Source organism: Epinephelus lanceolatus, chromosome 20, assembly GCF_041903045.1.
Source record: "Epinephelus lanceolatus isolate andai-2023 chromosome 20, ASM4190304v1, whole genome shotgun sequence".
NCBI classification, from domain to species: domain Eukaryota; kingdom Metazoa; phylum Chordata; class Actinopteri; order Perciformes; family Serranidae; genus Epinephelus; species Epinephelus lanceolatus.
In genome coordinates, this window is record NC_135753.1 from 25,144,906 (window position 1) to 25,164,106 (window position 19,201).

At 41.7% G+C, this 19,201-nt stretch overlaps 3 protein-coding genes across 3 annotated transcripts; all 3 read left to right on the top strand.

The window, feature by feature from the left end:
• armc3 (armadillo repeat containing 3) lies at nt 1–7,963 on the top strand. Its single transcript, XM_033639125.2, has 18 exons — nt 1–551; nt 723–778; nt 914–1,031; nt 1,408–1,533; nt 1,728–1,796; nt 1,901–2,076; nt 2,172–2,366; nt 2,579–2,762; nt 2,890–3,042; nt 3,128–3,236; nt 3,782–4,031; nt 4,185–4,321; nt 4,540–4,708; nt 4,939–5,033; nt 6,347–6,430; nt 6,664–6,831; nt 7,156–7,318; nt 7,520–7,963. Exons 2-18 carry the CDS (start codon nt 731–733, stop codon nt 7,727–7,729), a joined length of 2,454 nt encoding a protein of 817 aa, XP_033495016.2. The 5' UTR covers nt 1–551; nt 723–730; the 3' UTR covers nt 7,730–7,963.
• Nucleotides 7,964–8,310: 347 nt separating this feature from the next.
• On the top strand, nt 8,311–10,762 carry msrb2 (methionine sulfoxide reductase B2). Its single transcript, XM_033639138.2, has 5 exons — nt 8,311–8,597; nt 9,135–9,232; nt 9,527–9,603; nt 9,727–9,874; nt 10,055–10,762. The coding sequence occupies exons 1-5, from the start codon at nt 8,483–8,485 to the stop codon at nt 10,184–10,186; spliced, it is 570 nt and encodes a 189-aa protein (XP_033495029.1). The 5' UTR covers nt 8,311–8,482; the 3' UTR covers nt 10,187–10,762.
• Nucleotides 10,763–10,936: 174 nt separating this feature from the next.
• Nucleotides 10,937–17,643, top strand: c8g (complement component 8, gamma polypeptide). Its single transcript, XM_033639136.2, has 7 exons — nt 10,937–11,310; nt 12,271–12,416; nt 14,378–14,448; nt 14,539–14,646; nt 14,764–14,868; nt 15,410–15,445; nt 17,449–17,643. The coding sequence occupies exons 1-7, from the start codon at nt 11,128–11,130 to the stop codon at nt 17,466–17,468; spliced, it is 669 nt and encodes a 222-aa protein (XP_033495027.1). The 5' UTR covers nt 10,937–11,127; the 3' UTR covers nt 17,469–17,643.
• Nucleotides 17,644–19,201: the final 1,558 nt, after the last annotated feature.

Below are 19,201 nucleotides of genomic sequence, written 5' to 3' on the forward strand. Positions count from 1 at the left end.
AATGGTGGACGACCCACTTTGCCTCAGAGCCACAGCTGCCCCATAATATATATGATAAAATAGCAATAAAATGATTTTTTTTTAAAAAATAAACTATCACTATTTAAAGGTCAGATTTGGTTATGTTTTTATCTGACGGAAGTGTTTGTCCCACATAATGTGTTGAAGAACTGTTGAAAGTTTAAAAATCCAATGATAATCTCTGTTTTTACAGTGTCTAGCTATGATAAATGGTGTAAAATCAGTGATAAAACAAATACAATATACAGTCAGTTAGAGTTGTTTCCCCTAATCCAAAATAATAATAATAAAACTAAATCCCTCTCCAGTGCGTAAAAAAATATTTGACATGCCTCCCCCTTTCTGCACCACCCTCTAAAGTAAGTAACGAACAGTCCCCAACCCTCACTTAACCAAACGTGGCAAGCGTTGCCTAGCAACGGTGTGTCAACCTCCTTTTCCACAACACCAAACTCACAGTCTGCTTCCTCTGGCCGGCTGTCATAATAATTATGAAACTTAAACTAGACCTTTAGTTTGGAACAAAATAGGTAAGTCACAGTGAACATTTGAGAAAGTGATCTGACAGTTTGTGTGTTTGTTTTGTGACGTTACTGAGTAACCGGCTAACCTGCTAAGCGGTCAGATTAGCTTTGTCGTTCAGCTAGCATGGCTACTGTGTATCCATGACTGCAGCTTATGTGGTTCTACATTTTCTTTAGGTCACAGAATGGGAAAGAAAGGGAAGAAGGAGTGCGAAACACCCTGCAAGGAAACGGTGAGGGATTCATGAAAGTCTTCTCATCTTTATCCTTTTGAATCAACCTAGCTGAGGTGTTTCTGAAAGGTTTCCACGGACAGACATAAAATCATTATAAAGCATTTACATGTGTCCCTCTCTCCACATTTACAGTTTGAGCCACTACCTGTTGAAGGCAAAACTCCAGCAACAGTAGTGTTGCTGCTGAGCTCCCCAGAGGAGGACATCCTGGTCAAAGCATGTGAAGCAATCCACACATTTGCAGAGAAAGGTGCAGTAGGATAACCCCTATATTTAAATAATTTTTTGTGAGCAACCCTGCAGCTAAAAACCAAAATGCATGTGTGGCTGTTATTTCCTGTCATTTAAAGTCAAATACACCACCATGTATTTTGTCTCCATTTTATGCTCATAAAGCACTTGTATACTTTTCTAGATAATGTTTAGAATAATCATGTCACAATATTACATGTATATTACTATGTTTAACACCACCCCATTTCAGCTTCAATCCCGCTCCTGCCATTGTCTTTTATATTCAACTACCCTGCAGTATGTATCCTTATCTGATACATAATACATGCCCACAGGCACTCTATTTGACACCATGCTGAATTTCCCTGTCCACTGTCTCCCTCTGTTGTCAGGAGACGAGAACAAGCTTTCTCTGCTGGGACTCGGGGCACTGGAGCCTCTCAGTAAGCTCATCAGTCACAACAACAAGCTGGTCAGACGCAACGCTTTCATGGCCCTGGGCATCATGGCCGCCAATGGTGTGTCAGATAACATGGCAAATCAATGCAGACTCAATGTAACTAATGTGGCTGCCTGGTTAACTTACAGACCAATGTCCTGACCATCTGTCTGCTAATCGTTGGATTGTTTAGTGACATGTTGACTGGTTACAGAATTGACTGTTTTGTTGACTTACAGACTGAGTGACTGATCGATTTGTTCCCACTGAAAGGTGACGTGAAGAGTGCTCTGAAAAAATTTGATGTGATTCCATCGATTATTGACAAACTGTCACTTGAAGGTGAGTGATTTTATTACAAGATGAATATACTCAGAAGTAGATATTTACTGTGTCATAGCTGCAACAAGCAAAAAAAAATAATGCAATTTTCTCTCCTATTCAAGAAGACACAGTTGTCCATGAGTTTGCAACGCTATGCCTGGCCTCTCTGTCCGTGGATTTCGTCTGTAAGGTCCAGATCTTTGACAGCAAGGGGCTGCCACCTCTAATCCAGCTCCTATCCAGCCCAGACCCTGATGTCCAGAAGAACTCAATAGATGTCATCTTTAACCTGGTTCAGGTGATTCAAAGTTATCAGCCTAGGGGATGTTACAAGGATATTAGCCAGTGGTTTCAACATTCTTGTTGTCTCTCTGTTGTACTGTACATATGAAGGACCACCAGAGTCGTCTGGCGTTACATGAGTTAGCCGGGATACCTCCAGTCCTGGAACTTTTGAAGTCAGATTTCCCTGTCATTCAGCATTTGGCTTTAAAGACGCTGCGGAGTGTCACCACCGATAAAGATACATGCAAAGCCTTCAGGGAAGAGCAAGGATTTGAGAAGCTCATGGATATCCTCAGCAACACGGTAGGCGTGTGTGAGTGAGAGAACACATGCTCTGTGGTAACATGCTCTTCATCGTGCCCTTTAGCGTTAATAAAAATGAGAAGACAGAATATGGAGAGTAATAACTGCCTATATATGTTTACGTTTGAATAAGCACTTGTTCTCAACTCTTCATACCTAAGTCTGTGTCCTCTACATCCCCTGTCTCCTACCTGCCTTTTTATTTCTTACAGGACTTAAGCGACCTTCATGCTGAGGCCTTACAAGTAGTTGCTAACTGTGTGGGTGACAGTGAGGGTTTCCAGCTGATCCACAAGGATGGAGGACTGACAAGGCTGATGGAGTTTGTTCTCACCTCCATTGTGCCTGAAATCCAATCCAGTGCTGTTAAATGCATTGCCAGGGTTGCTCAGAGCTGTAAGCAGAGAGAAAGACAACAAATAATTATTTCTTTTCAACTTTACAGCCATAGGTTTGGAAGTCGTGAGGGTATATATAACAGTTACTTTATCTGTGTGTGTTTTCTGTGTGTAAATGGGTGTAGCTGAGAGCCGCAAACTGCTCCATGAGCAGAATGTGGAGAAAGTCCTGGTGGAGCTTCTGTCTGCGGCGGACATTGGCGTGAAAGCAGCTGCCTGCCAGGCTGTGTCCGCCATGAGCTTCCACCTAGCCAGCAAAGACTGCTTCAGAGACCTGGGTACACACACATTCACACAGCCACCTTGACATTAGCATGGTCACCACGATGAAGTGTGAATGAGTGTGATGTATGTGTGTTTCAGGTGGTATCCCTGCAGTTGTACAGCTGCTGAATGGTGAGGATTTGGCGTTGAAAGAAGCAGTTACCCAGGCCCTCTCTAACCTCACACATAGCAACCAGCTCAATGCACAGTGAGTGACGATTACGATTATGTTAATGTCATCACCACAGGAAGTTGCTTGAGTATGCCATGAGGTATTATTATGTGCAACTTACTGCCAGATGTGTGAAACATTAAGGAGATAAGTTTGTACTCTCTAAAAGCGAGGCTTAGGAGGAGGCGGTGTTTTAAAGTTGAGCAGTGCACCTTCCTCTCCACTATTTCACAAATGATTTAATGCTTCATCTGTCTCCTCATGGTTCTCCTTCACTAAATATCTCTTTACCTCTCTACTCTCCCTTTCACCGTTTTATTGTCCACCTTTTTATTCCCCTGACAAATCTTCCCTATACCCATCGTTTCTCACTGTCTGACTTCCATTTTCAGGACATTCAACTCCACCTCCCGTGCATCATTCCCTCACTAGCCTCACTATTAATGTTTGTTTCCCTTTTACAAAGCACACACACACGTTATACAAAGTCGATGCTGTATGCCGTGTTATTAGACTGCATTTGTAGCCAGCTCTGTAGGTTTGCAGTTAATCCCCCACCTCCATTTCTGTGGTGTCTGCAGTGCGGTGTATGAGGCAGGAGGCCATGAGATACTTGTCCAGCAGTTGTATGCAAGCTGCCCCAGGACGGTGGCCAATTCCGCTGCCACACTTGGCAACATGGCAGGACAGGAGGTCATCCGCTGCAGTATCTTGTCACGTGGAGCCATACAGGCTCTGGTGGAGCCTTTGAAGTCCACAGATACACAAGTCCTGATCAATGCCACGCTATGCCTGGTAGAGCTGGCCTGTGATACAGATGCTAGGGCAGAGGTTGGTGTTTGTGTCCGTCTAATGTCTGTTCACACTGCTGCCTTGTTGTAATGTGTGCAAATGACAAAAATACGAGATGTGGAGAGGAGGTTTGCATAAAGGAAATATATGTTAATTTTACTGACTACCTAACATTTACCACCTGTCCTATAGCTACAAAGCGCTGGAGGCCTTGAACCACTTGTCAATTTGCTGCGCACCTATCACAAGGAGTTGCTGCACAGTGCATGCTTGGCTATCAATGTCTGTGCCAGTGACATGCCCACCGCTGTGGAGATGTGTAAATTTGGGTAAGACTCTGTGATGACAGATAACAATGAAACCAGGACTTGACAGACAAATCATAAAATGTAGTCTCTTATATAGCCAGTAGATGGCAGTATAGGACAGTATTATGTGTCTCCATAAGGAAGTGTGAGAAATTTTGGTCATTAGTGTGTATGTTTGTCAATGTGAGCGCTCATCTATCTATCATCAGTGCCTGAATATCTGTTTATGTGTGTTTCAGAGCTCTGGAAATGCTCCAGGAGATCAACCAGTCAGTGAATCGAAGGAGCAGTTTCAGCAAGTTGGCCATGATCAGCCTGCTTAACTCCAACTTGTCCGTCAAGTACAGCTTGACAGGTCATTTGGCCGCCGCTGACATCATTACTGATGGCTTCTATGATACAGGGAAGGTGTGTGGAGGCTATTTAAACTGATGTGAAACAGACGTTGCTGAAAGGAATGTGAGCTAAATTTGAATTAAACAAATCTCTGTTTAAATCTCTAGACGTGCTCGTAATTAGTTATTTTGGAACTTGAACTTGTTGGTCTGATCTGTTTCATCTGTCTTTTGTGAAGGAAACACACTGTAGCAAGGGGTAGTTTCACATATCTTACCTATTCACATCTCTTTCGCTCTCAGGCTCGTCCAGGTCAGAGGATTCTGACTTTAGAGGAACTGTCCAAGCAGCCTGTCGATGAGCATCGGCCCATCATTGCTGTCAACACAGCAACAGAGTATGTTGTGTTTTTTTTGTATGTATCATATTCTAGCCCAGTAAAATCTAAATGTTAGGACAAAAGTGTTTTATTGAAAATATATCCAGCAGCTCCCCAAACTGTAACAGCTAACTGGGCCTCTTACACTTCAAGTACTGTGGGAATGGGAAACTAACAAGAACAACCACACAGATGGTGCTGGAGCATTAGCTGAGACTTGGCAAGTTTTCTACACTACCAGTCACACCATGTTGTTTGCCTGCACAATTTATTGTGGCTGTGAGATTACTATCACCCTCCCCTTGTCTGCTCCAATCCAGTGCTCCACTCTCTCCCCTCTCGCTTCTCCCCCACCTCTCCCCGTTGCCTTCAGTATGCCCCGTTAGCGTGGCCTCACAGGGTAAACGATCCCATTTTTTTAAGATGGCAACACACTCAAAGAGCTTTTGTGTTTAGACTAATGGACTTACACGCACAGCCATGCAGTGCACATGCATGCACAGCCACGAAGATGCCTGCACGTAACACACATGCACGTTGCCCGAGACACAATAAGCAACACACTGTGGGTATTAAGGGCTATACATGCACATACACACACTAATGCTCCCACATGCTCCCAGCATTTTGATGAATTAACGTTGCCAAAGAGAGCAGTACCCCCTCAGGGTACCTCTGGTCCACCCTATTTCCACCATGTCCCCCCCTTCAGCATGCACACACACCAACAACATCTCAGGCATTCTTAAACAGTGTGTTATGTAATCTTGATCTCATGCCGTATCATCCACAGCTTAGAGGGACCTGAGTTCAACCTTTTAACTATGTAAAGCAAAATGGCTCATACTAAAATTAATTAATGTCTGTCTCCTGAGTAAACACACACATTGTATAACTTATGTTAATTACCTTGACTCTGGAGGTGCAGTTTTTGCTCATTTGTCTGCATATCTTAGGAAGATGAGAATGTTACACACATGTTGGAAACTTTGCAATCATACAATTAAAATCTTGGTCATAATTTTAAAATAGCAGAGGAACACAATGTTACAGTGTAAGTGTTTGGAATAATGTGTTAGAAAATTGTGTTGGCACTGGATACTGCTAACTGGATGCCTTCTAATTTCCTTGTGAAATCTACACAATAATAATAGTAGCTCTCTGACACACACGCATACATAGTCCAATGTACATATTGTGCGCTACAAGTACAGATAGAGACACCTAAATCATGCCAGCAACTGAAACTATACAAGAAGAAGCATGAAAGATAGACTAAGAGTGCTGCGCTCGGTTATATAAACCATTTCATCCTTGTCCTTCTGGTGCAGAGAGACAGTGGATGTGCCAGAAGAGAGGCAGAGCAACCCATCAGAAGCAGACACCGGCAGCAAGGGAGACCGCAGGACACCAAGGTGAGCGTGTCTGTGTGTGCGGGGGTGGGGATACTTACAGTATCATCATGTATAACACTGTCTTACTCAAGTTAGCCAGTAGTTTACATCTTGACACACTCAACACAAGAATCTTGGGTTTCAATTCTTAAAAGGATCTGTGTAATTTATGAGCACATTTTACATCCAAAAAGATGATGATATTCTTCCCTATGGTGAAGACACTCTTTTTAATGTACTGTCTCTGTGTACAGGAAGAAGAAAGAGGATGACAAACAGAAAGATGAGACCCAGCCTGAGTCTCCTACAGAAAAACCGTGGAAGATGATGGACGACGAATCGTTGCGGGTTCTAGTTGAAAAGGTCAAAGAATCCATCCTCCTACTGAGTGATGAACGAGAGCAGTATGCCGCCCTGGCCAGGTGATGGATTCATGCAGTCAGCACATAACCAACATGCAGAGATTTCATTACAAATAAAGAGGAAAATCCTCTCATAGTATGTGATCATCGGCCATTGTTTTCGATTTGCCAGAATCATTAAAGCAAATTGAAACAAGACACCCTGGAAACTGTGTTAGCGCACCAGTTCATGAGGTGTTAGTGGGGGTTCACTCACGATGACACAAGGGGCATGTTACAGCATTATAGACACACACCACTGTTAGCCTGCAGGATGAAAACAAACACACATATTGAAGGTTTCTGCATTGTAATGTTTTTTTTGTGTATGTGTTTGGATGCCAGGCTGGTGAGTGATGCCATGGGTGGAGCTGTAGAGATGGAAAAGTTACATGAATTCCCATGGGTGCTGCACCTCAGCGAGCTCAAGTTTCAGCTTCAGTGTAATGTTGTTCCCATCGGTTTGATCAGCAGGGGATTCTACTGCCATCGGGCACTTCTCTTCAAGGTACCACCATCTGAGCTACATCATCATCAGTCCCTTCTCTTCCAGACTTTACATTTCACTCACATCCTTTTTACTCCTCCTCTCTAAGATCACCCCATCCTCCACTTAAAGTATTTTTATTATAACCCTCTCTACTTAATCCATTTCATTTTCAAATTATACTCTAACACCCTGACCTGTCTCCTCTCTTTCACTTTTCAGTGTCTGGCTGATTGCATCGGAATGAGCTGCACACTTGTTAGGGGCGAGTACAGCCGGGCTTGGAACGAGGTACTCCTTTTCAATGGGAACATCTCCAGGAATGAGCGCTCTTCACAGCCCTGCCGCTACATAGTGGACCTCATGCACCTGCCTGGAAGCCTGCTGAAAGCCGGTACCCCTGCTGCTGAGCAATACCAGACATTTCAGTAATAGATATTTAAATTGTATTACATGGGAGACATTTAAACCATGTAATAGAGTATTATTAAAGCATTAATTGGTTATCAGATGGTCTTAAAATGCTTTTTGTGCCTTCACTGAGGTCAGCTGATTGAAATGAAAATATATTTTTGCACGCTCGGATTACTCTGCACCAAATAAAGTTCCTAATATGTTTCAGATTGTTAAAGCTCTGATTATAGGCTACCTTTTGGTTTACAATGACCTCACTGTGCACTTTTTTTTCCTTTTTAAAAACTGTTTATTGGTTAATGTTGACAGAAAAAAACATTCACACACAGTTTTATCATAATTTTACATGTGCATAACATCACCTACTGTACAGTGCAAATAATATAGACACATGCATAAAATGGCATGATACAGATGAACACCTGCTCATACATACACATAATTTAAATGCATGTACTCATGTACATTACATGCACTCATAAAATGGTTGTAATTTTTGAAGCCATAAAGCTGCTGCACAATTATGATGCACTTTGCACATTGTCCAGCAATAAAAAGCGCGTGAACCATGTTAACCTACATACTGCAGCTGGAGGTGTGATTTTTGACCGGGTCACCCAGCTACCAGCTCGGATCAGCTGGGGGAGGACCGGCGCGAACTCGCCGCAGCATGAACAATCCCGACGCAGCGAGCGCACTTGGCTCCACTGATATCAGCAGCACTTGACTTCAGACAGATTTTACACAGCGGGAGCAGTAGCAGCAGCAAACATGTCTCGTCTCACCGCCCGTCTCTTCGTGGTAGTGTCTCAACATGCGACAGCCAGATCTGTGGTGTTACCGAGGAGGATCCCGGCGTTCATTCGTCCTGTGTGCACATCTCAAGGTACTGGGGAGACTTTTGATTTCTTTACTGTCGCTCTGTTGTGCAGGAGTTTTGGTATCCTAGGCTGCAAACTCCTGCAGGTGCACCATGCTAGTAATTTTACTTCAGGAGTTAGAATTAAGTTAAATTTTATGACTGATTTGTTCAGAAATGTTGAGCAGTACACTTCCAAGTCATGTGATAAGAAACATTTTCTCAACTTGCCATAGTACCCAGGGTCTGTGTTTTAACGTGCTTCCCAACTGGTCCAGCCATGGGGTCCAGACTTGTCTTTAATGATTAGTTCAAGGTCCCAGAGTTTAACACATTCAGTGTCATACTTGCATTTGGCCATGTCTTTGAGCTAGTTTGCTGTCTCTGTCAAGTAGCTACAGGTTAGAGACTCACTTATTTGGTTCAATGTTGTCAAAAACTGTTTTTATTTATGTGTATTTAAGCTAATTGAGTGATTAGGACCATTAGATATAACTCCGTCTGTTCCACATGCACAACAAAACTCCTCTGGGACTTCTTCACTGTTACCTCTGCTCTCTGCAGGCCTGCAGTCACTCATCCGTTACGATGAGACAAAAGACTGGCAAAAGAAACTGACCCCAGAACAGTATGTAGTCACCAGAGAAAGAGGGACAGAGGTGGTGAGTACAACACTGCCAAACTGACATACATATTTTCTGATAAACATCAGCACAGTTTCAGGTGGACTTTGCTCGTCACTGTGTCAGGTTCAACCAGTTCACCTACAGACCTGGTCATTTATGAATTAGAGGCTGCCTGAGGACAGCTATTAGCTTGAGACACAGAGTGTGTAATAAAAATAAGGACAAGTTACTGTATTGCACTTGTAAAATCATCATCATCCTAAAGGACACACAACTAATAACATGGGGAAATGATCCTTTACACGTGTGTTTGTTTGTGGGTGTTTTCAGCCCTTCAGTGGGATCTACCTTAACCATTTTGAGGTGGGGATGTACCACTGTGTCTGCTGTGATGCTCCACTTTTCAGGTAACAGTTTGCACCTGAATGTTAAAGGAATACTTTCCCACATTTTTATTTGTACAACCATTAATTGAATTGAAATACATTAGCAGATGCTAATTGCTGAAACGCTCCCTCCTCTCTTAACAGTTCAGAGGCTAAGTATGACTCTGGGACAGGCTGGCCTGCATTCAAAGAGGCTCATGGGACATGGGAGCGTGACGAAAGCTCCGCCTCCATCATCCGTCGCCCTGACAACAGCCTGGGTAGCGCTGGGACAGAGGTCCTTTGTAAGAATGTGAGTTGTTCTCTGAGCTATGGAGCCAAAGTTCAGTTTGCTTATTTTAGTTGTATTAGGTCATATAGCTTTGTGTGCAGTTTTTAAAGTCAGAATTTCATGTGTAGTTTTCTTCAAATACAACCATGATTTTGTGTTTTTGAAAGGTTTATGACTGTTGTGTGTTTGTGTTTGATGCAGTGTGATTCCCACCTGGGTCATGTGTTTGAAGACGGACCGGATCCGACAGGTCAGCGGTTCTGCATCAACAGTGTGGCCCTCATGTTTAAACCCAGAGGAAACAGCAAACCTGGCGAGGATGAGCGGGACTAAAACACACTTATGTGTCATTTCACACCTTTTCTTTTACGAGGCAAATTAAAGGACCACCTGAATGTCAGAGGATTCATTCAATGGTTTTGACCTAAACATATTTGCTAGTGAGAAGCTTTGTGTGTGTCTAAATGAATGAATTTTGGGGGGAAGAGGACCTCCTGGTGTTTATTAAACCTGTAAAGAATTCAGCTCAGTTGCTTGTGAAGAAAATGTATGCACTGGAGGGAAGTCTACGCACAGAACATGATGTACATGATTCACACAAAGTCAAACTGAAGGCCATCGGCTCCATTAATGAATACCATACTTCCCAAAAAATAGTCACTGTTTTAACTGTTTGTATTTTTCACAAATGTTTGTTGAGTTGGTAATTTTGTTTTAAACTGAACGTATGAATGTCAGCATAACTGGGCCTCTTTGTCTGTAGAGATTGTGAAAGACAGAAAGTTCTAACATTGCTGCTTTGTGTGTTTTTCAGTCCGGGGTCACATTAACACATCAATTGTTTTGTTTTTTAGGAATTGTATAAAATTGAATGATACTTTGTCAATAAATGCATATCTGTGTTTTCTCTGAATCTATGGTTATGCTTCACTGATGGCAGAGTTTACTGAGGGTTTAAAGTCAGAATATAATCAGGATTTGTTGCTGCCCCCCTTCAGATGCACACATTGCAGCACATCTCTGCTGGTAAACCAAGTTAATCTTTAACTGAACAGGCCATCCTCTATTTCACTTTGTTTGTCCCCTGCTCTCTGTCTGTTTATGCCTTTCCTCTGTGTGTTTGAGGTTGAGTAAAGCAGATTGAGAACAGCAGACTGCAGATTGAGACAGAGAGGACAGAAAATCCAGTACAAAAAGAAGAAAAGAGTGTAAAAAAGAAAAGTTAGAATACAGGAACCTGAACACCCCTATAGGAGAAGAAGACTGACTCTAGGATGGCTGGAGTATGGCGTTGCATGCTGGCAGTGGTGGCATTAATGTGTGTGTGTCTGTGGGATTCCACTGAGGCTGTAGGGGGGGCTGTGAGTCGACCGCGACCCCAAAGACGACCTCGCAAGAAGCCAAAGGTTGAGCCTATCGACGTGACCCCAGCTGCACAGAACGTAGACATACAACAGGTAATACACTGGAGGAGGAGGAGGAGGAAGAGGTGTGTGTTTGACTTGTGGATTATTTCTATGTTAATATTTAAAGTGCTCCTTTGTCTTTATATGTTCTCCTGTCTGTGATCGGCGCCTTTAGATCAAGCTTCATAGCTAGATAGGTAGAGAAATCAGTGCTGTATCCAGGTAGAGGATTGCAGCTGTGTTAACTGTGCCGTTACCTGACCTTTGCACACTGACCTTGTGATTGTGTTTCTCACTGGTTTGTACCAGAATACATCAATAACACAAACAAATAGGATTGTGAAGTAATCAGTGGAAGCCATGACGAATCACCTCAACAGAATAGCCGAAAAAATTAATTATTGCTTTGAGGAGAACATAGGGGAAGTGAAGGTTTTGACACAAGGACCATTTTGTACATTGCCATCTCTCAATTAATGCAGCACATGTTTACCCTTTTCTTTTATATTGATAAATGCAATTAAGGATACTAAAACAGATGACATTTAAATGCAACTTTAGGAGGTTGACCAGTTGCAAACTTCTATCCAAGTACCCATGCTGAAGAGAGAAATGTGTTTTCCAGAGACTCAAACATCCAAACATGTTAGTCTGTTTGGTCATGGATTAGTGAGGGGGCTGGCAAAGTGAACATGCTTGTGTAACTGTGTCAATATGGGTGTTTTAGGTAATAAGGGGAATTTCAGTGAAACAGAATTTGAGCATAACAAAAGATAATAAACCAGGACATTCAAAGCAGATGTGTCCTTTTCACTGGGAGAACAGAAAAAGCTTAAAAATTAAATATGAGCTCATCTGACCCTGGTAAAATAGGAGAAGTCCTAGGTAGAAATGGTTTGCATGAGTAGGATCGCTTGATAAGAATGAATGTAAAGAAAATATTACAAATATTACGTCAGAGCCTTAGGAGATATGTGAAAATCTTGCTTATTTTCCATGTCTCTGTCGCAGATGACAGGAACTTGGTACTTGCTAAACACCGCCTCCAAATGCTCTTACCTGATAAATCATGGAACCAAGGTGGAGCCCACAGTCATGACCCTCACACGTTCCTCTCCCACGGATGAGACGCTGTCTGTTAGCACAAAAACAAGACAGTAAGTAACACCATCTACATCATTAAGCACTCACTGTGCATGTAGTATAGCTCACTGTGACCCTTCAGTACCTTTATTGACCGACAGAGGGGGCAAATGTGCCACAAATCTCTCTACTGTCCTCATTCTGCTCTGACTTCATGCCTCAGCCACATGTGTTTGATTTTATTTGTGTGTATCCTCGAAAACAGGAAAGAGGCCGAACAGTTAAATTCATCAGCTTTCCCTCATGTTTTGAAAAACTGTCAGGTCATCGTGACCTGGCGGACGCAGAATGACAGAAAGTACAATGCAACACTGAAATGGAAAAAGTGTGTGTGTTGTTTTTGTGGGACATTCCGTGACATCTTTGCTGTGATTTCAACTCTTTGAATCCTTTTTGGCACAAACAGAGGAAAATCATTTTTTGGGTGTTTTTCTCATGTGGCATTAGAAAGCCAGGTCAGTCTGGCCTGAGGCTGAGCTGTGTGGTTAGATCACGGGTTGGCAGCCTTTACTTTCAAAAGAGACATTTTTTTAAACCAAAATAATTGTAAAACATCTGTCTGGAGGTGCAAAACATAACTGAGCTTCATATGAAGGTAACACAGCCTATTGAGTCTAAATTAGCCAATTAACATTATTAATAGGTCTAAATGAGCGTTCATTAATATGTCTTACCACAAGGTGGCGACTCTGCAGTGGGCTCTTTATGATTATTTGCTAACTTAACTCTGCAGCGCTGGCGTTAAACGCAAACAAACCTATCCACACCCTACCCAGTGAACAAGCCCGATCTCACTCAGAAGTCATCGAAATCTGGCGCTTGGCCAGTGACTTGCCGTGTCAGAAACCATGAAAAAAGGCATCCTTTGACGTCGGCATGACACGGAACTTGTTTTCAGTTATAATTAAAGGGCAACTGGCAGCATCAGGGGGAAGCGTGGTGGGACAAGGACAAAAGTTAAGGCGCCAAAAGTTTGAATGAGACGGGTGGGAGGGGTGGTGGATGGGTCCAACAAACACCTACTTTCGGTACCATAAGAGTCTAAAGTCAAACCGTGTTCTTTTTTTCCCAAACCCAACCGTGTGTTTGTTGTTGAAGGAAAAAAAACAAAGTGCATTTATTTTGAAAGAGACTGTATGTAAATGGCAAATTTCCAGTTAAAACGAAGTGTATTTTGAAAGAAGATGTAACAGGCAGAACTTGACACGGTGTCTCAGGAAGTCAACAACCAATGCACCCAGGGTACCTTGCACGTCGTATGTGAATGTTGAATGTCCATGACCAAAGGTCAATATGTGACGAGGTCGGAGTGAGAATGTGTTGAGAGAACACCAACCGGGATAGGATATTATTTGCACACTGCAGAGGATTAAAAATCTCACTAAAGCAAATCCTGGTGAAATATGGTTGAAATGTGAACATTCGATCAACATCTACAAATAGACGGTGAAAAAACTGTCAGTTTTGTATGAGGGCTGGGCAATATGAAAATGCTATATCATTACTGAGATATGAGACTATATATCGTCTAAGATTCTGGATATCGTTGTATCATGAGTGATACAAATTTATCAACTTACCAGACTTTTTGTTTAAAGGCTTGCCTTAACCTACTTAGTCCTTACATCCATATATATATATATATATATATATATATATATATATATATATATATATATATATATATATATATATATATAAATGGATGATTGTTGATCATAAATCTCATCATGTTAAAATTAAAATGCTAAAAAGGGGTTAGATTACAAAACAGTGTATATGTATGTCTAATGTCTGTTTCTACTGGGTCATCAAATGTCTCACCTGAAACACTTTTGTCTTCTCTTTTCGTCTCGTCTCATCACGTCTGGTCTGGTCTGGTCTTATCTCATCTCATCTCATCTCATCTCAACTCTACTCTTCTTGTTTCTTCTCGTCTCGTCTCGTCTCGTCTCCTCTCCTCTCCTCTCCTCAGTAATCACCAGTGTTGGGAGATCTTACAGGTCTACGATCTAACACCAACCCCAGGAAAGCTAACACTTAAAGGTCAGTGCCTCCCTCATTAAGCATGATTGATAAACAATAGTGCAATGCAGCATTTCTTTGTTCCACCATGCTCTCTGTCGTTTCCACCAGGAACTCGTCCTGAGTTGAACACTGAGATAGTGATCGGGGAGACGGACTACACTTCATATGCGATCATGTACTACCAGAAACGGGGCAAGATCACGATGAAACTCTATGGTTGGTTCCTGAGCCACGTGGCCTTTGTTTGGTATTTCAGATCTAAAAGCCAGATGGTAGTCCTGATAATTTCGTGTTTTAAATGTCCTGGTGTTTGTTTCTGTGCTCTGTATGCAGGCAGGTCTACAGACAATCTGTCGGAGCCGATGCTAACCAAGTTTGAGCAGCTTGCTGAAAAACAGGGTTTGGGGCTGGCATACCTCTTCCCCTTCCCCACATACAGTAAGTCCACATTCACCTGAAAAATAAAACAAAATAAACTATGTTAGCAACTGTAATATTGAATGTAGGGTGGCATAACAGGCCTCAGCAGCTCCGAAATCTAGCTTGAAAGGATCTCCAGTACTCGGCATATTCATAAAAGTAGTTTGGAATATTGTGCTACTTTTCAAAATAAAGTTGTAAGGAGCTCTATTTGATATTCAGAGCATATCAATGATTCAGAGGTTGTCTGCACACAGCTCTCAACATGGATGATACTGAGCCAGCGGCTAGCAGCTAATGGTGCTAACAGTATAGCCGAACCATCTGTAACAGCGAAAAACAGAGAAGCTCAAAATGCAACACACTCAGAGGGAATGTGATTTCATTCTCTGCCCAAGGCGATATTACTCCACTTTATCTTTACAGAGCAAATAGTTGTGTGGTTTAAAAAAATAAAAAACATATTGCATTAATTACCGATGTAAAGGATGACGATGTAGTCGTACACCTGCTTCATCGGCTGCATGTAAATAACTGTGAACTCTTTTTTCTTTTCTAGGTCACTGTGGTGACGTGGACCAGGATCATGTAATCAGTAAGTTAAATGTGTAAAAAAACAACAACAACAAAAAAACAGATATAACAACTATAATTCTATGATGGAACAAAATGTGTGATAATTAAAAGACTAAAGTGGGATTTATACTTTTGCATCGAATCAACACCATAGAGCCTACGCTGTAGTCTGACGTGCACCTCCCCAGAAATGTAACTCCATGTTACTGTGACGCAGACCTCCTGTCTGTTTTTGTAAGATGAAACCATTTCCCTCAGTGGAAATTAAGTGTTTATTTACCTTAATTTCACAGATAAGAAACAATAAATTGTGAAGACAATAAAACCTCCACAAAATAGCATTTTAAGTCTTGTGTGTGATTTATCCTGGCTTCATATGAGCAGAAGAAATCTCTGCTCATTGCTAGGCTAATTTATACAATGTAAAATGCCATAGGCTTGTGCTAATAACGTTAGCATGTTATATTTGTTTGGGAAACGTGTTTAGTATAAGACAGTTGTTTTGTCGGTGAACCTTGTGAGTTGTAATGGAGCCAAATTTTGTAACATTACCTTTGTTAAATGTTGCTGTTGTCCCTGGGTTCATATGAGTAGAGGAAAAGTCCACTAGCCACCAGGCTAATTTATACAATGTAAAATGCCACAGGCTTGTGCTAGTAACATTAGCATGTTGTATTTGTGGGGAAAATGTGTCCAGATAAAGACATGTGTTTGTCTGTGAATGCTGCGAATTATAGTGAAGCTGATTTGTGTACCCGTGTTTGAAATTGTCTCTATTAGGTTATGTTTAGTGTGTATTTTGGGTGTTTTCAATCATCTAAACTTTACAGCACTTCACAGAAACCTCCACTGACAACTAGTGTTTTGGAGATGTAACTGCAGAGTGACACAGACACACCACCACACAAGTACAAATGCTCACAATGGCATGAACCACATGCGTAGGCCACAGTGTAGGCCCTGCATAGAGCAGACGGACAAGTATAAATTCTACGTAGCATAAAAAAGTGACAGAGTTGAATGAAGCAGCTGACAAATCTTGCAAATACAACTTTTTATTAAATTGCCATGGCTGCCACTTTTGTTTTTAGGAAACAGTTAAAATGTTTTTCAGTTCTTCAGCTGTCAGTGTCGCTCACAGGCTTAATATATTGTACATAGAGTATTTTCACAGGTCACTACACACTGCAGTACATTGGAATCCCGTCTATGACTTCAAGCATTTCATCCTAGTCAGTGTAACTGGTGTTTCACTGGCTCAGTGCATTACATGTCCATCATCATTTCACCTTCCCAGCTGAGGCGCTGCTGTGTACCAGTGCTTAATGAGGACATATGTATTCTCCTGCTTTGTTCCTCCTTGTATAATGTTCTGTTATTATTATGTGGCACTGTGCGTCTAAGATGTACACTTCTGCAGCAATGCCAATGAGAGAGGTTACAGCACAGTAACTGTCCTTGAATTAAGTGATTATGAAGGTTAATGGAATTACTGGGTTGTAAAATTTGACTGCTTTATTATTGATGTTGTAAAACATTTTTGGAGGGAGATAATGTCTCACAATTTTAACATTTAAACATGATGATGATTCAAATAAGCATTTTAAAGAAGTGTGATTTGGGGGGAAGACATGAAAATGAAAATCCCGAGACGTTTTTGCAAAAGCACAGCAAACATGGACTTAGCAGTGGATATTTCTTCCTTTCCTGCCACGTTATAATTTCATAGTACCTTAAAAAAAATGCTTAGATGCTCTAAAGGTTACAAAATAATTTCAATAGGCTGTTATATCATGAGAGAGAGAGAGAGAGACAGAGATTGGTTGAGAGCAGCTTTAAGGAAACCAATGACCTGTCGCCGTGACCTTCCCAAACAGTTTTCACGTTTGCTCCTGCAGGCTGTGCATGTGTCAGCTTCAGTTATTTAAACTTTGTCAGCAACATGTTATCCAATCTCCACTCCCTGATTAAAACAGCAGCACAGCGTCTTTGTAATTTAACCTGTCACTCTTTTGTTTTCAGACTGTGTCCCCACATGCTGAGGAGGCAGAGCCGTGCAGCAGACAGATCCAGCCTTGCAGTGTTCTGCAGTTCTTACGCAAATATCTAATTATTGTATCACTGAAGTTGTTGAAAGACTGAACAAAGGTCTTGAAATTGTAAAGCTGTCACCTTTAAATGTTACCAGATACAAATAAATAAAATGGAGCACAATCACATTGGTGTCAGATGTTTTCATTTTAGAAAATCCACTCTGGGTCTCATCTGCCACCAGCTGAGTCTGTGGTGAGAAGTCAGTCTCATGCATGGCTTATTATCATGTTAACTCCATCCCATCATTTCCTGCTGAGATTTACCATTCAGTGTGAGTGTCAGTGTGAATGCTTCTGGGGGTGTGTGTGAGGATAGAGGATTCAGGGATTGGGGTGGGAGTTAATGGAGCCCAGATGTGGAGCCCAAAAGGGGTTGTGAGAGTTTGGTTACAAAACTAGGTTACCAAAGTGCTTCTTGATGCTGCCCCTAGCTCCTCCCAGCACCTCTGCGTCTGTGTGTGTGTTACATAACATGCTGGTTGCAAGTCCGCGCCCGCCTTGTCTCTAATAGAGCTCTGCTGACTTCATCAATACATTTTTGCCAATGAAGAATTCACAGCCAATAAGCTCATTACACATTACACAACATGTTATATACAGTTCTTATGAGCAGTGCTGGATTCGGGGGTATTATTCAACACATAATGCAGAGATTTAATGTCAAACAAGATGTTTCACCGAACTCTTCTTCTCACTAAGTTGTTTCACAACTTAAGGGGGAACTATGCCATTTCTAAACTGTTCTTCATATGGTCCAAGACAGTCCAAAAATATTAGTTAACACGAATAACTCACTCCCAAATCCAAAACACTATAGTGCTAAAACTCAAATTTGCCATGTCACAGGGTACAAAGTCTGGAGCTGCTCCATAGACAATGAATCAGGAAAGATGTTCTAGGTGACACTGAAGCCCCATTTCCGCCAAAACCTTTCAGTAAAGCACCTTTAGAACCAAAAATAACCCCACATGTACCTAGACCCTGGATTGGCTTAGCGTCAGTGCCGCAGATAGTACTCCTAAATGTGAGCAGGGTTGCTGTCATTCACTGTTCTCTCCAGCTTTTGCTGTATTTCCTTCTCAGTCTGCACCTTGTTTACCGTCCACAGAACAGGGTTGCGTGCCAACATTTGGAGTGAGAGTCTCTCCTGATGGGTTATTTAAAAATAGTAGGTTTGTGCACTGGGTGCTTCTCAGACAAGTAGTGTTGTTGGAGTGCACCAGAATGATGCTCCAACACGTTTTTATTTTCTCCAAATGAGGATTAGAATATGCAGTTCCCAAAATCTGTTTGAAATGCATATATATATAGCCTATATATGTATTTAAATGCTCAATCATCCACCCATCAGTAAAGGTGTATGTCATCCAAGAGAGACAATAAAAACTAAAGTAATGGTTAAAGGTGTGTTGGATTCACATTGTCAGCTTATGCATTGAGTAACATTATAAGTAAAAGTTCTGCCATAAGTCAGCTCAGTGAATTAAAGTATTTTTTCTCAGTCTATAGCTGCTGCGAGAGGCGGCAAAGCATCCTTTTATTTTATAGTTATAGATTACTAATGTATGTAAAACTTGCCACGGTATAAAGAGTGGTTACATACATTTGAAACCAGCCACAGCTCAGTCCTGAGCAGAGTGACCGTCCTCTATTGACCAATCAACAAACTGCAGTGTTCACAG

Bases quoted from the DNA above. Each gene is read 5' to 3' on its own strand.
- c8g (XM_033639136.2), top strand. From the start codon at position 11,128: ATGGCTGGAGTATGGCGTTGCATGCTGGCAGTGGTGGCATTAATGTGT. The intron at 11,311-12,270 runs GTAATACACTGG...TCTCTGTCGCAG, and splicing joins AGAACGTAGACATACAACAG to ATGACAGGAACTTGGTACTT. The intron at 14,449-14,538 runs GTCAGTGCCTCC...CGTTTCCACCAG, and splicing joins AGGAAAGCTAACACTTAAAG to GAACTCGTCCTGAGTTGAAC.
- armc3 (XM_033639125.2), top strand. From the start codon at position 731: ATGGGAAAGAAAGGGAAGAAGGAGTGCGAAACACCCTGCAAGGAAACG. The intron at 6,832-7,155 runs GTGATGGATTCA...TTTGGATGCCAG, and splicing joins CAGTATGCCGCCCTGGCCAG to GCTGGTGAGTGATGCCATGG. The intron at 7,319-7,519 runs GTACCACCATCT...TTCACTTTTCAG, and splicing joins ATCGGGCACTTCTCTTCAAG to TGTCTGGCTGATTGCATCGG.
- msrb2 (XM_033639138.2), top strand. From the start codon at position 8,483: ATGTCTCGTCTCACCGCCCGTCTCTTCGTGGTAGTGTCTCAACATGCG. The intron at 9,604-9,726 runs GTAACAGTTTGC...CTCTCTTAACAG, and splicing joins TGTGATGCTCCACTTTTCAG to TTCAGAGGCTAAGTATGACT. The intron at 9,875-10,054 runs GTGAGTTGTTCT...TGTTTGATGCAG, and splicing joins CAGAGGTCCTTTGTAAGAAT to TGTGATTCCCACCTGGGTCA.